A 14,536-nucleotide genomic window follows, 5' to 3' on the forward strand; every position below is an offset into this window, starting at 1 on the left:
GTGCCCGGGATGGGGGGCAGCGACAGGCGACCTTGGGCTCTGCTAACCTCGGGTGTCGAGCCCCAGAATTGATCCTGGGGTGTGGGTGCAGCGGGAGAGGCCAGCAGGGCCCTGCTTGTGGAGCTTTCGTCTTTGAACCAGGGCTTCTCAGCTGGCAGCTGGCCCATGTCCGCTGTCACAGCTCGGGGGTCAGTGCTCTGGGTCCGTGGGGGGCAGAGGCCAGAGATGCTGCTCAGCCCCTGCAGTGCACGGGGCAGCCCCGCAGCCAGGACTGAGCCAGTGTCCAGCATCAGTGGGCTGAGATGCTGCTTTAGACCTGGAAGGCTTGAGGCATCCGGGGCTGTCTCCAGCTGGGATGACTCCTCCCTTCCTGTGGGCGGGAGGCGAGGGAAGGACAGCGATGCGGTGTCGGCCCTCATTGCCCCCAGGGAGCGGGCCCCCACATTTCCAGGTGGCCACCACTGAGCGCCAGTGGTGGTGGGGACATGTGTGCCGCGCAGGGTGGGGGCACTCGGGCACAGCCCCTGACCTGCCGCCTGTCCCTCTGCCTCCTGGGCAGGTACAAAGATGGGGCCGACAGCCCTTCAGAGGACAGTGAGAAGCCCCGAGTCCTCTACAGCCTGGAGTTCACCTTTGACGCTGACGCCCGGGTGGCCATCACCATCTACTGCCAGGCGGTGGAGGAGTTCCTGAACGGGATGGCAGTGTGAGTGTCCGCACCCGGGGCAGCGCCGCGGCCCGGCCGCTGTGCTTCTGTGTCCGAGTTGTGTGCTTGAGCTTTCGGAGGGTTTATTTGCAATAAGGGTCCTGCTGGCGTCACAGGTTTGAAATCTGCAACTTCAGCAGCACCAGAGACTGGGACAGACCAGCCAAAATGTGCCTGCTTGGGTCCTGTTGGGGAAAGCCACCGGAGGGCCTGATTGGCTCTGGGATTGGGGCTCAGGCTTCAGGTGCTGGCCCTGCCCTGCACCCACCAAGCAGCTCCTGGCATGGGACCGCCTGTGCCTCAGTTTCCTGAGCTGGGGGTAGGAGTGGCCGTCTTGTACTTGGTGTAAGGACCTTGCTGCTGCTACTGGAGAAAACGCAGAGGTGGGGGTTGGTGGGGGGCAGCCCCTGCAGGGAGTGAATGCTTTGTCCTCCATGGGGCTCACGGGGCTTGGGGTCTGGGCCCCTGAGGGGCTGCCCTTACCACCCCCCATTTTCTCACCCATCCCCCACTCATACCCTCCCTGGCAGCAACCAGAGCACAAGGTTCCTTTTCCTATACTTCCTTCTTTGAGGCTCCACACTGACCCAAACATTGGATTACGTTAGTTTTTTCAGTGATGCAAGCCATTAAAAATGTGTTCTTACCATAAGCCAAGAATGAGAAGATCCAGGAGTATCTGGGGGCCTTCCCCCCCAGAGGTGAGCATAATGGCCTGCGGGTGCTGTCGCTGATGTTGCCATTCGGGTCCCTCTATGGCCCTCCTGGTGCCCTGTGGGCTCTTTCCTTGTGACTCTGCCTGCCTGATCTTTGTCCTCAGCCATGGTCACCTGCTCTGGCCCCTGACTAGGAGGTGGGAGGACCCATGTGGGAGGGCCACAGTGCCCCAACGGTTGGATGAGGCTTCCATGTTCTCTCCTTTCTGCTCATTTGCGTGCCACAGTGGAGAAGTCCTGGCTAGTGGGGTGAGGTCTGAGGGCTGCCACAGAGAGGGGGACCTGGCAAGCAGCCCACCCACCCCACACTCCAGCTTTTGTGTGTCACACTTGGGCACAGTAAGAGGTGCCATATGCTTGAGGGTCTGTTGCTCACAGAAGGACAGTAGACGCATGAGCAAAGGGCATAGCTGCCCCTGGAGCCTGTGTCTTGGACCCCTGGGGGACTCCTCCCCCTCGGGGAAGAAATGCTGCTCTGTCCCCTTCCTGATAGCTGGCAGGAGTGGCTGGGGGCCTGCTTCCCTTCGGAGTTTGCTGGTGTTTAGTGGTGTGAGCTCAGAAGTCACCGAAACAAAGAGAAGCAGGTATGTTCTAGGACCCAGAAGCCTGTCCCCGGGGACCTTTACCTTAGCCTGGGAATTCTCTTTGCATTCCCTGATCGCCTCCCTGCTTCCTGACAGGCAAGAAAGGGGGCAGATCTGAGGTCCCAGAGAAAAGCCCAGGGTTGAATGGCGGTAGAGTCCTAGCCTGTATCTTTACCACCGGCTGAGGCCTGGCTTCTCACAGGGAAAAAAGTGCCTCTGGCCTCTGGCAGGCAGAGGAGCCCCCCTCCCCGCTCTCGGGGCATACAAGAACAGCTCCCCCACCAGCCACCAGCGTCTCAGGCTTTCCAGAGTGTCTTTTGTCTAAGAGACTGAGAAATGGCCTCAGGAATGGCGGGCGTGGGGCAGGTGGAGGAAGCTTTGTCAGGGTTGTGTGTCCGGATCGGGATCGGGAATGGGGAGAAGCCAGAGTTGGTCAGAATGGAAGGTGTGAGCGCCCTTTGACCCCATTGTTCCTTCTCTGGGAAGGTGCATATGTGTGTGGCTGGGGTGGATGTAGAAGAGGGTCCTGGAGGCCTTGTGTGCAACAGTGGGGTGTTAGGGACCATCTGGTGTTCACTCCGCACTGAAGACCTTACAGTGTTCGCAGAGCACGGGCTTCTGCATGTGACAGTCAGGGGACAGCGCCGGGACTGACCATAGTGAGGGAGCAGTTGTGGGCCAACTGGCCCTTGAACATGGGAGAGCAGACGCCTGTGCCTTCCGGCATGGGTTGTGGGTGAAGCAGAGACGCAAGCTGCGGGCAGTGTGCGTGAGGGTGGACTGTGGGGCAGGCCACCCGCAGCGTACGTGTCTGTACCGTGTTTGTGCAGCAGAGGAGACACGTCAGAGAAGCCAAATGGAAAGGTGTAGTTGGGTCTGGAAAGGCAGGTAGTTACTGGGCAGCTGTGGGCTCTAGAGGACTTGTCACCAGGCAGGCTCCAGGCAGAGCTGCGAGCAGAATGAGGCCACCAAAGCCGGTGGCAGGCTGAGGGCCCCGGCCCGCCAGAGGATGGTTGGCACTTGCAGGAGGAGAAGGAAAGTGTGGGTCCTGCATGTTCTATTTCCGCTGGGTCCTGAAAGCCTGGTTCCTGCCAGCCCCCACGTCAGAGGCCCCTGTGCTCCGGGGGGGGGGTTGCGGCCTGAGGACCGGACACAGCGGACCATGTGCTCTCCGCCAAGGGTCAGCAGCCTTTCTGCCCCTTTAGGTACAGCCCCAAGAGCCCCGCCCTGCAGTCCGAGACCGCCCACTACAAGAGAGGGGTGAGCCAGCAGTTCTCCCTGCCCTCCTTCAAGATCGACTTCTCCGAGTGGAAGGATGATGAGGTAAGCTTCTGGGCAGGCCCCCCTGGCCCTGGCCCCGGCCCCTTTCCGGAATTCCCTGCCCCTTGTGGCAGGGGATGAACCCCTCGGGGCCTGTGTGCTCAGATTCCTCATGTGGGTGATACGCATCAGGAGTGGCTGCTGCCCTGGGTCCGTGTGCTCTGTCGGGCGTGTGCCAGACCCAACAGTGGCGTTCAAGTCACGTGTCGGCACAGCTACAGGCTGTGGTACCCGGCTTTGGTGCCTTCTTGGGGCCACAGGACTGCAGCACGGCGCAACCCTTCCACCCTGTGGTTCCGTAGCTGGGGTCGGTAATTTACATCATGTGAGGGATGGTGATGGAAGCTTTGTCTGTAGTAGCAGAAAAATGGAAACAGTCTGTGTGTCTGTGATTGCTTGTTCACCGAGGTCGTGGGAGCCATCGGTCTGCATGATACAGGCACCGCGGTTCACCTCTGTAACAGATGTCCTATCTTGGGATAGGACTGAGTTCTAGAACACACGCGTGCACACGCATATACAGGCTGTACGTGAGCGGTGTGTGTGCCAGCACTGGATTCATGTCTGAATTGTTGGAGCAGGTCTGTTAAGATGTAATTTATATGCCATGATCACCACAATCCAGTTCTCGAACATTTCCATCCTTCCAGTAGATCCCTCATGCCCATGCATAGTTCATCCCTGTTCCTAGCCCCAGCCCCTACATTACTCTACTTTCTGGATGGATTTGGCTTTTCTGGATTGTTTTATATAAATGGAGGCGGACAACATGTGGCCTTTTGTGTCAGGCGGCTCTCGTTTAGTGGAATTCTGTAGTTTTTTATTTTTTTATTTTTATTTTTATTTTTTTTTTTGAATTCTGTAGTTTTTTAAAGACGGCAGTTGTAAATCACTAAAATAAATCGGGAGGAAGGAACGGGGCAGTGGGGCATGGGTGGCGTAGGAATTGGGCAGGAAGGTTGGGGCTGGCGGACGGTGTCAGAAGGGGAAGGCCGCACCACGGTGTTTGCTCTCGGCTGTGTGTGTGCTTGTCAGGGTGCTTTGTGGCAAAGCAGCAGGAGCTGCTGTTGTGTCGCTGAAAGAAGGATGGGGCCACTGGAGCCTCGCCCCCAGCCCCATCCCGTCAGGTCCATCCCTGCATGTCCACACTCCCGGTTGGGGTACCCAGCAAGTGCCTGTGGTCCTGCCTACCCTCCTGTGAAAGGGGGAAAGCCTCTCCCCAAAGAAAGGAGGGGGCTGGATAGGCAGAGGGGATTGGGCAGACAAGTGGGTACCCCCACCCTGTGGTCGCCTGTGGGGAGGGTTGGGCTCAGGCTGCACCTCACTTTGGTGACCTCTGCTCCTAGGGCAGCTCCTTGGCTGGCGTTTCAGCCGCAGAACACATCCTTGCGAGTTTGCAGATGTGCCGAGTCAGGCGGACAGTTTGGGTTCCAGACTCCTGGTGCGGTCATTTGTCCTGGGGGCACACTTGGCTCATTAAACCAGTTTGAAGTGCCATATGGGGGGACCCCCTTTCCTCCCTTGGAGCAGCAGGGGCCCACATTACAGCTTGTCAGAGTGTGGCACGGTGGACGTGGCGGGGGTGGTGGCAGGTGCAGAGGGTGTGGTGGGCAGCCACGTGGGCCTGTCTGATGTGGACTTATCCCAGGACCCCTTCCTCATCTTCACCTTCTCGGATTATGTCCTCAGGTCCTCAGCTAATGTGTTCTCAGATCAGCTCACTTTTTTTTTTTTTTTTTTTTTTTTTTGGGAAGATGTTTGTACGTATGTATGTATTTGACAAAGAGAGCACAAGCAGGGGTAGCGGCAGGGAGAGGCAGAGGGAGAAGCAGGCTCCTCTTGGAGTAGGGAGCCTGACATAGGGCTCGATCCCAAGACCTGGAGATCATGACCTAAGCTGAAGGCCCACACTTAACCATCTGAGCCACCCAGGTGCCCCACAGTTAGCCCTTTTCTTTATTTTATTTTATTTTTTTCAATTTATTTATTTGAGAGAGACAGAGAGTGAGAGAGAGAGAGAAAGCATGAGAAGGGGAGGGTCAGAGGGAGCCCAACGCGGACTCGATCCTGGTACTCCAGGATCATGACCTGAGCCGAAGGCAGTCGTCTAACTGCCTGAGCCACCCGAATGCCCCCCAGTTAGCTCTTTTAAAGTGTACAGTTCAGTGATAGTTACCAGATAGATGGTCCTCGACTTAAGATGGTTTATCTTTGATTTTTCAGCTTCACGCTGGCACAGAAGTGATACACACTTGGTCGAAATCATACTTCGAATTTTGGAGTACGGGCTCCCGCCAGGCTAGCGATCTGTAGCTCAGTCCTCTCTGGTGGTGTGGGCGGCCGGAGCCGTAGCTCCCGGTCAGCCACTCTGTCACGAGGGGAAATGACCAGAGACGGCCAACGGACTGACTGCCGTTCTGTTCCTCTCCCTCGGCGCGGGACTCAGTGTATCACACGAGCTGCTCAGTGTTTCCCAGTGCAGCAGGCTCTGTGGGAGGCTGACGGAAGCGAGCGCGGGAAGTGCGATTCCAGCCTCTGGTATTTTCAGCTTGCGAGGGGCTTCTCAAGCCGAAACCCTGGCGTAAGCTGAAGAGGGTCTGTATTCAGAGCGGTGCGGCCATCAGCGCCGTCCGACTGCGGGACGATTTTGTCAGCCCCACAAGAAACACTGCCTGCCAGCAGGCCCTCCCCGCGCCTCCCCTCAGCCCCCGACAGCTGCTCGTCATTCTGCATTGGCCTGTTCGGACGTTTCATATAAGCAGGTGCATACAGTGCGTGACATTTTGTGCCTGGCTTCTGTCCCCGAGCACCATGTCTTCCCCCACGTGGTAGCAGCTGTCAGTACTTTGTTCCTTCCTGTGGCCCGTAATACCCCCGCTATGGCTGGACCATGTTTTGTTTATCTGTTCATCTGTGGATGTGGATGGGCGTTTAGGTTGTCTCCAGCTTTGGGAGACAAACGGACAATGCTATACAAATTTGTGTGTGGATGTATGTTTTCATTTCTCTTGGCTGTGGCTTGCTTTTTAATTTAATTTAATTTAATTATTTTATTGGGGCTCCTGGGTGGCTCAGTCAATTAAGCATCTGTCTTTTGCTCAGGTTATGATCCTAAGGTCCTGGGATCGAGCCCCACGTTGTGCTCCCTGCTCAGCGGGGAGTCTGCTTCTCCCTCTCCACTCTGTCCCTATCCCCTGCTCATGCTCGTTCACTCTCAAAGTATTTTTAAAATATTTTATTATTATTTTTTAAAGATTTTAATTTATTTGACACAAAGAGAGAGATCATAAATAGGCAAAGCAGCAGGCAGAGAGAGAGGGGGAAGCAGGTTTCCTGCTGAGCAGAGAGCCCGATGCGGGGCTCGATCCCAGGACCCTGGGATCATGACCTGAGCCGAAGGCAGAGGCTTTAACCCACTGAGTCACCCAGGTGCCAATTTTTTTTTTTTTAAAGACTTTTTTAAGACAGGTTCATAGCACAATTAAGAGGAAGGCATGGAGATTTCCCATATTCCCCCGTCCCCACTCATGCATAACTTTGTTTACTGAATCATATTGTGGACTACTTAGAGATGGCCTGGTGGCCGGAGTGACTTCTTTGCTGGGTTTCCCTTCCATTTCCCTCGGGCTTCCATTCATTTCAGTGAGAGCCACATCCCTGCTCTTCCGTCCTTTGCCTTGCCTCTATTTCCCGGTGTCCATCTGGCCTGGGGCTTGCAAAGACCCTTGTCTGGAAGCTCCTGTGCAGTGGGCGAGCCCGAGGTGCCGTGGAGCGAGGCTCCCACCCGTGCTTGTGTTATGGAAGAGGAGGCCTGAGCTCGAGCGCCTGGTGGTGGCCCCTCCCGTCAGCTGCCCCGCTCTCCACCTGACCGGGATGGCCGCTCTTTCCTAAGAGAAGTCTCTCTTCCTGCGTTAAAAATAAACGTCTCCCTCAGACGAGGGTGGGCGGGAGTCTCTGCCCTCCCCCTCCCTGCCACTGCCGCTGCGTACTCACCTCCAGGGAGTGAGTCGGGTGCAGAGTTCTGGGGAACAGCATTTTAGGGGAGATAGTTCTCGCCCCCGAGTCCCCACACTCCCCGGTCCCTCCGGTGTGACATGGCCGCAGCTCTGGCGATGGCAGCACAGGACAGGTATCCGGCTGGCGGGTGGGGGCGGCCGCTCCTCCTGTGGAGGGTTGTCGTGGCTGGGCATTCGAGGGGTGCAGGGCCCGGGCCCGGGTGCCAGGGAGAGCCGGGGCCCTGTGTCCCTTCATTCCCGCCGCCGTCCTCTGGCCCCAGCCTGCACCGGCCAGGGCAGGTCTTCTCTCAGGCCTCGCTGAGTCCGTGGAAGGAGTGCCGAGCGTCGGTCGCCACTCTGGGCTCCGTGGACGCGGTCGCCAAGCTGAGTGCTCGTAGGGGGCATGGTGGACCTGCTGCCGCGGAGCCTTCGGACGGTATCTGCGGCAGGACTGTTTCGGTCGAGCGGCGGAAACAGCTCAGTCTGACCACAGAGAGGAAGACGGGGTCTGTCCATTGTGCGCCCCGTGGGGCCGTGAGACCAGAGAGGAGGGCGGGGGTCACCGGCTGCTGGTGGGGTCACCATACAGGTCTCTTCAGACCCGCGGAACAGGACTGGCTGTGGGTGCTCGGGCTGCACTCGGTGTGCGAGGGAGGACAGCGCTGGTCACCCCGGCTCCGCAGGGTGCGGGGATGCTTGTTGAGCACCTGGCCTGCGGGAGTATAGGGCTTTTGTTCCAGAAACCGACCCGACGTGCGGGGGCGAGCGAGCTGTGTGTTCAGGGCTCTGCTCCCCATCGGGCTCTTACCTGAACGCTCCCCTTCCTCGGCGTACTTCGAACCCTCGTAAGGGCAGCACCTGAACGTCACCCAGCGTCTGCGTCACCAGGATAACTGCGGGATGGTCGCGGCCCTGTGCCCTGACTCAGGGTGGGAAGGGCAGGTACAGGCTTGCAGAGGGGCCGCTGTCCCATGGATAGCTGCGGGTGACCTGTGTCTCCTGTCTCACATGATCACCTCCACCTCCCTGCCTGCAGCTGGTGTGCATTTGGGCCCCCAGGGGCCTGTGTGCCTGGGAGTCTGTGCCCTGTGTCACTCCGTGAGGTCCTCTGGGGCTACGCTCCTCCTCAGCTCCTGCTGCCTGAACATTCGAGGCTTTGCATGGCTGGTGTTCGCTGTGTGTTTTCTTAGCTGCCCCATGCACCAGACACAGCTTTTAGCCCTGTGTTACAGATGGGGAAACTGAGGCTCAGGTGGTAGAGTCAGACTCGATTCCAGTACCTGGTTCCTCCGAGTCCTGTCTCCCCCTGACAGTCTGGGACCCACAGGCACCTTGTTGGCCTTCCCTTGCAACCCTGCCTGGGGTGTCCTCAGCTGGTCGCCTCTGTCCTGTGTGTCCTGGTCTGTGGCCTCTGCTGGTGAGCAGATGTGGAGGCTACGTGTGTGGGGAGGAGAGTGGCCTTTGGCCAGGGAGCCATGGAGAAGGAAAAGTGAGGGGGATGGTGTTTCCTTGAGCTCAGTTGCATGCCACACTGTGGCCCCCTTCCTTCTGCCCTTCATGGGGACAAGCCAGGCACTTTCTTTACAAGGCTGAACACCGTTTGCCTGGGACTCAGACGCTGTTGCTGGTGTGTGTGGCATCCAGAAGGGGGACAGCCCCCGTGTCCCATAGCAGGCAAATGGGTGAGCAGGGTCTGGCCGTGCAGTGGAGGAGTACTCAGCCCAGGGAGGAAGCACTGACGCCCGTGCAGCGTGCGTGAGCCTCGTAAACGTGGTGCTCGGTGAACGAGCCAGGTGGGAGAGATCCGTGCTGTGACATCCCACTTCTGTGAAAGGTGCAGACCAGGCAAATCCGTGGGTGCACAGTTGAGTGGGGCTTACCCAGTGGGGAGGGGGCATGGTTGTGGGGACAGGGCTCTGTTGGGATGATGAGAGCACTCTGGAAGTGGATGGTGGTCGTGGTTAACGTGGCCTTACAGATGCACTTAGTGCTACTGAATTACATGACTTTGCCATCTCAATCATTTTTTATGTTTTGCCAAAACGGAAAAGAGGTACGCAGCTGTCTTCCGTGGCCATTTTGCCTGTCTTTGCGAGCTCTGCCGCATCACCGTCCTGCTCACGGCGCCTCCCCCCTCCAGCTCAGTCTGACTGTTCTCACCTCCTTTTCTCCTCAGTTGAACTTCGACCTGGACCGGGGCGTGTTTCCAGTGGTCATCCAGGCCGTGGTGGATGAAGGAGATGGTGAGCGGCCCTTCTCCATCCCTCTTCCTTCCGGGCTATGGACCCTTCTCACCGCAGTCTGCAGGGAGTTTATTCCAGAAGTGATGAAAGACGTTGGCTCAGCCCACTTAGCACATTTAGGGCCATGGGGTTTAAGCCCCAAACTGTCTGTCTTGGGGCTGGGCTGCAGGGCCTTCTCTTCAGCTCCTTCTCCTGACTCAGGAATTGCCAGCTGCCTGGCTCCCGCTGTGGTGACAGCAGCTAGCCAGGCCTCGGATTCTGGCGTCTGCGCTCATCGGCATGGCAGAAAACAGCGGAGAGGGCATGGAGCAGGGCGGGTCCGTGCTGTGGGCTGTCAGCGAGGCAGGCTGACATGGGAGCATGGGAGCACCGAGTCCTGGCTTCTAAGCCGTGTCGGAATGTTCCTCCGTGCAGAGCCAGCAGGGGGCACTTTGAGGTGACTTTGGAGGAGGAATGGCTGGCAGGAGCAGCAGGCCCCCCAGGCAGAGGGAGGCGAGATGAGGACAATCCTCCCATGGGTTTTGGGCTCCAAAACACCCGCTAGGAAGAGCATAGGGAAGCTCCCGCTAAGAAGCAGAAGTTCAGGGTGGGGGACAGAGGAGGGGTTGAGGCCAGCTCTGACCACTCCCTCCTCTCTCTCCCGGGCAGTTGTGGAAGTGACTGGCCATGCCCATGTGCTCTTGGCCGCCTTTGAAAAGGTAAGTGCCATCCTGCCCCTTACTGTGCCCGTGACCAGGGAGCATAGGTAGAAGGACGGTGGTCTGAGACTAGAAGTCTGAACTTGGGGTCTCGGCTTGACCACATGAGCTTCGCGTCAGAGGCTCGGAGCAGATGGGAGGCCTTCTGGTTCCTCTGGGCTCTGGGAGGCCGGGCCTCGAGGTAGCATCACCTTTGGGTTTTTGAAGGGCATGCGATGTATGGTGAGGGGGTGTGTTTTAGGAGGCCAGCCCCTCGGGAACGCCCTCTGACCTGCCCGCATGGACCTGGACACCCATGTGGAGGGCTGTCCTCACAGACCAGCTTTTCTCTGGGATGTGTGGGGATCACCCAGGTTACCACCTCTCAGGACCCCTGCCTTCCCCACCAGGCCCACTGGAACCTCCCAGCCTGGCCTGGTCCTCACAGGTGTGTTCTGCCCTGCCTCCAAGTAGCTTTGTCACCCGGTGCCACAGGCTTACGTTGACCTCACTCCCCACTGGGGCCTTTCAGACTTCAGGGGCAGACACTTGTGGTACTTACTTCTCCTGTGTTGTGAGGACAGAACTGGGCCCCTTGTTTGTTGTGTCCTTGGTGTGCAGTAGATGCTCAGTGAACCAATTGCTGGGGGTCTGCCACTTTTCTAGTGTGGCTCTAGACCCTCTCTGGTGGCAGAGAAAAGACGTCCAGGTCCTCCTGGAGTCCTTGCCCTGTGGGTGCCTCATGTATAAGGAGACCATTTACATGTAAGCATTCACTTAGTATTACAGTCCGCCTGATGTGTATTTGAACTTCGAGGTTTGCCCCTTTCTTCCACGCAGACCCAAGTCCCCAGTCTCCCCAGCTGTTCGTGTTTTGTGGCCACATTATGTAGGGTGCAGCGGGGAGAGAATGGTCAGTCTCACCATCGTTTCTGCATGAGGCTGTCGTGGGGTCTAGGGATGGTTCTGGTTCCCTGTCAGTGCTGTTCGTGGGGCCCAAGCAGTTGTATGTGTTCATGTAGCAGGCAAGTGCCTGGCTGTTTCGGGAGGAGATCCCTGCTCACCGAGACCCTTGCTGGAGGTAGTGGGCGTGTTCCCTGTTGGAGAATGTCATGACAGATGTCCCCCACCCCCAGGGCTCTTTGACATTGGCCCGCATCCTGCAGTGGTAAAGTGTTTCTGGCACCAGCCTGTGGCCTGGGTAGACAAGGACCAGGGACCCCCATGAGGAAACCAGACTCAGGTTGCTGTTTCTGGACTTTGCACCCCATGCAGACCCCCAGTTTCCTCAGTCCATTGTGTGTCTGTGGCCTTGAGAGGTTGAGGGCAGTGCCCACCTCCTCCCAGTGATCTGGTCTTTCCAGACTCGCCGGGTAGTTAGGACAGCTGGGCCCAAGGCCCCTGTGGCCCATTTGTCCCGTGTTCCCCTGGGTCCCTGGGGACACGGGGCGCCTAGGCCAGAGGGTGGGCCTCCCCCTCGCCAGCTGCGCTCCCCAAGCCTGGCCTTGTCGGAAGAGATGGTGGCTGTTGGTTGTGTCTCTGGTGGGCCGGGTGGGCTGTCGATGGCTGGCTCCATCTGGACCTCTAGTTTAGAGTGCAAGGAGAGGCTGCTTTCCTTCTGGGCTCCGTTGCACTGCAGATGCCACGTGCTGGTCTCTGTGGATTACGAGGGGTAACTGGCCTTATCACAAGATCTCAGGTCTTCACTAACCTCGGCTTCTGGGTGGTGTGTTTCCCCAGATGCTACCAAACACTCTCCTTAGTTCTTAAGAGTATTTAGGGTTTGGGGCTTTTCTGTACACATATGTGTGTGCACGTTTGTCTTCTGAACGAAGCCAAGCCCTTTCTGGGTTAGAAGTGGACTGTGCGAGATCTTGCCGTCCAGGTGCTGCTGCTTGCTGCTGGGGGCTCTGGGCTGTTGTCAGAACTTGCCTGATGGTCGTAAACCTGAGTGTGCTTGACCCCTGCCCAGGGAGCTGGGAGGACCCAGGAGGCAGTCCTCCAGGTAGTTTCGAGGCCCAGTCGGAGGCCCCCATTTGGAGAGACCTGGCCAGGCTCCGTCCTTCAGCGGAGGAAGTGGAATGGCCAAGGAAGGGCCTTCAGCTTGACACTGGGAGTGCTCAGTGGTGCCGCGTGACTGAGTTAACCTGTCTGTCTTCCCTGTAGCATGTCGACGGCAGCTTCTCTGTGAAACCTTTAAAGCAGAAGCAAATTGTAAGTCTGGTAGAAGAAGTATCATGGCCCCTTTTGATTTAAAAGACACATAAACTCTCACTCTCCGGAGGGATCCTCTGGGCTCTGGGAAGTCCGGTCTACTGCATCGGGTGTGTGTGTGCCCCCACCAAGTCGCAGTGCTGAGTTGTAGCCCCAAGCTGTGTCCGGCTTGATAAGGTCTGTTTGCGTCCATAGGGCTACTTCTGAACATACCACTTCTGAACATAGTGTGAGGTCTGACTCTGGTCACTCTTATGTGGCTGGTGATGGGTGGGTCCAAAGTGTTTTTGTCTGGGGAGGGGGATGGTAAGGTGGGCACAGGGTGTGGTTGCCTGACCTGTATACAAGTTGGCTCTATGCCCCCTGGTGAGCAGAACCACTGGACTCCCCCCACCCGCCCCCCACCACCACATGGCCCCGGGTACTGGATAGGTTGGGCAGGAAGCAGGTTCTCTGCTATTCTCCTAGCACTGGGCCTACCCCCTGAGGAGCAGATGGGCAGAATTTCAAACCACACCTGCTCTGGACCCGAGTCCAGCCCCTGGGAAGTGGTGTTGGGCCAGGTGGGTGCAGCGGAGCCCTTGAGTGGGAGCCGGCAGGTGCCCAGATTCCTGTCTGTTCTACAGGTGGACCGGGTCAGCTACCTGCTGCAGGAGATCTACGGCATCGAGAACAAGAACAACCAGGAGACGAAGGTACGCGCTCGTGCTGACATTTGCTGGGACTGCAGGAGGACTTCACTCCCCAGCTTCCTTTCCACCTGCATGGAAGAAGACTCCCAGAGGGGCTTCCCCCTGCCCCGCCCCCAGCCCTGGCCAGGGCCCTGTCAGCTGGTGGTAGATGAGCTAGTCCCCCTGTGTGCCTTCCCCAGGAGGCCCTGGGACCCCAGACTCCCATTTTACCTTAATTTTTTGTTCTATTTTTATTTATTTTTTAAAGATTTTGCTTATTTGAGAGAGAGAGAAAGAGGTATTGATCACAAGCAGTGGGGAATGGTAGAGAGAGAAGCAGACTTCCCACTGAGCAGGGAGCCCAATGCGGGACTTGATCCTAGGACCCTGGGATCGTGACCCAAGCCGAAGGCGGATGCTTAACAGATTAAGCCACCCAGGTGCCCATTTTTTTCTTAATTTTTCAAAGTTAGTGGAGAGGGGCACCTGGCTCTTGGGGTCGGTGGGTATGCGGTTCTTGATCATGGGGTTATAGATTCAAGCTCCCATTGGGAGTCGAGATGACTTAAAAATATTAACAATAATGAATGAATAAATAGACGAGTTAACAGAGTCTGTAGGCATTTAGTTCTTTTTCCAGCAAATTCCCTGACTTGTTAACATCATTGGGTCGCCAACCGTCAGGTGGGGAGGGACAGCCTGGCATTAGGGCCCCTTCCCACCCCGTCAGGGTGAGCCAGTGCTGCCCCTGCCAGCCGACCTGTCCCCCATCCACACGTAGCTGAAGCGTGTGGCTGACAGAGCTGTGGTCTGGCCCGGCCAGGGTAGGGTGGCAGAGAATCAGCCTGTACCCTTGTCATCCTTTGAAAGGCACAGGGAAACTTTCATCTCTTTTTAAATGTTTTTGGAAGTCTTAACACGTGAGCTTCTGGGACAGCTGGGACCGGCTGAAAGCCAGAAGTCAGGGCAGTTCGGTCAGGCCCCTGTTCTCTGAGGCTAGCTCTCAGTGTTCTTCGTGCGCTCACGCCGCAGGTGGCCCACTGTCCCTAAGCGGCCTGCGCGCACGTTTCCACCTTGACTGGCCGTCTCTCGGATCCGCTCCGTGCCCGATGGCACAGATCACGCACTCACAGAGTAGCCACTCGGAAACAAGGGGGCACAGCCAGCTTTCGGCCACACCTGGGGTATGGAAACAGGTGGTGGGGCTGTTGTTCGTGGACTCTTGATCCAGATGCTAATTAGATAAGTTAGACTTACCAGATTTTTCCAGTTTCAGCCCAGTAAGTGGGTGCCCTGTGCAGGACATGATCTGAACTGTTGGGTCTTTCCCATGTTTTCTCTGTGGTTCTGATGAGTAGAACGAGACCTGAGTGTTCTTGGTGGGGCACAGATCCTTGTCTCTGTCCTGGG

The 14,536-nt window shown here is 57.4% G+C and overlaps 1 protein-coding gene across 11 annotated transcripts in view; it reads left to right on the top strand.

The window, feature by feature from the left end:
• MGRN1 (mahogunin ring finger 1) overlaps positions 1–14,536 on the top strand; it is a 57,843-nt gene that overhangs the window by 26,251 nt on the left and 17,056 nt on the right. For all 11 annotated transcript variants that reach the window (XR_007124531.1, XR_007124530.1, XM_047714253.1 and 8 more), the window contains 6 exons: positions 560–706; positions 3,212–3,329; positions 9,498–9,564; positions 10,213–10,262; positions 12,408–12,455; positions 13,082–13,150. Coding sequence is in view for 9 of the 11 variants with exons in the window: in XM_047714253.1 (XP_047570209.1) it covers positions 560–706; positions 3,212–3,329; positions 9,498–9,564; positions 10,213–10,262; positions 12,408–12,455; positions 13,082–13,150 (499 nt within the window). In the remaining 2 variants the exon portion in view is untranslated. The remainder of the gene's footprint in view (positions 1–559; positions 707–3,211; positions 3,330–9,497; positions 9,565–10,212; positions 10,263–12,407; positions 12,456–13,081; positions 13,151–14,536) is intronic.

This window comes from Lutra lutra, chromosome 18 (genome assembly GCF_902655055.1).
Source record: "Lutra lutra chromosome 18, mLutLut1.2, whole genome shotgun sequence".
In the NCBI taxonomy this organism is placed as follows: Eukaryota; Metazoa; Chordata; class Mammalia; order Carnivora; family Mustelidae; genus Lutra; species Lutra lutra.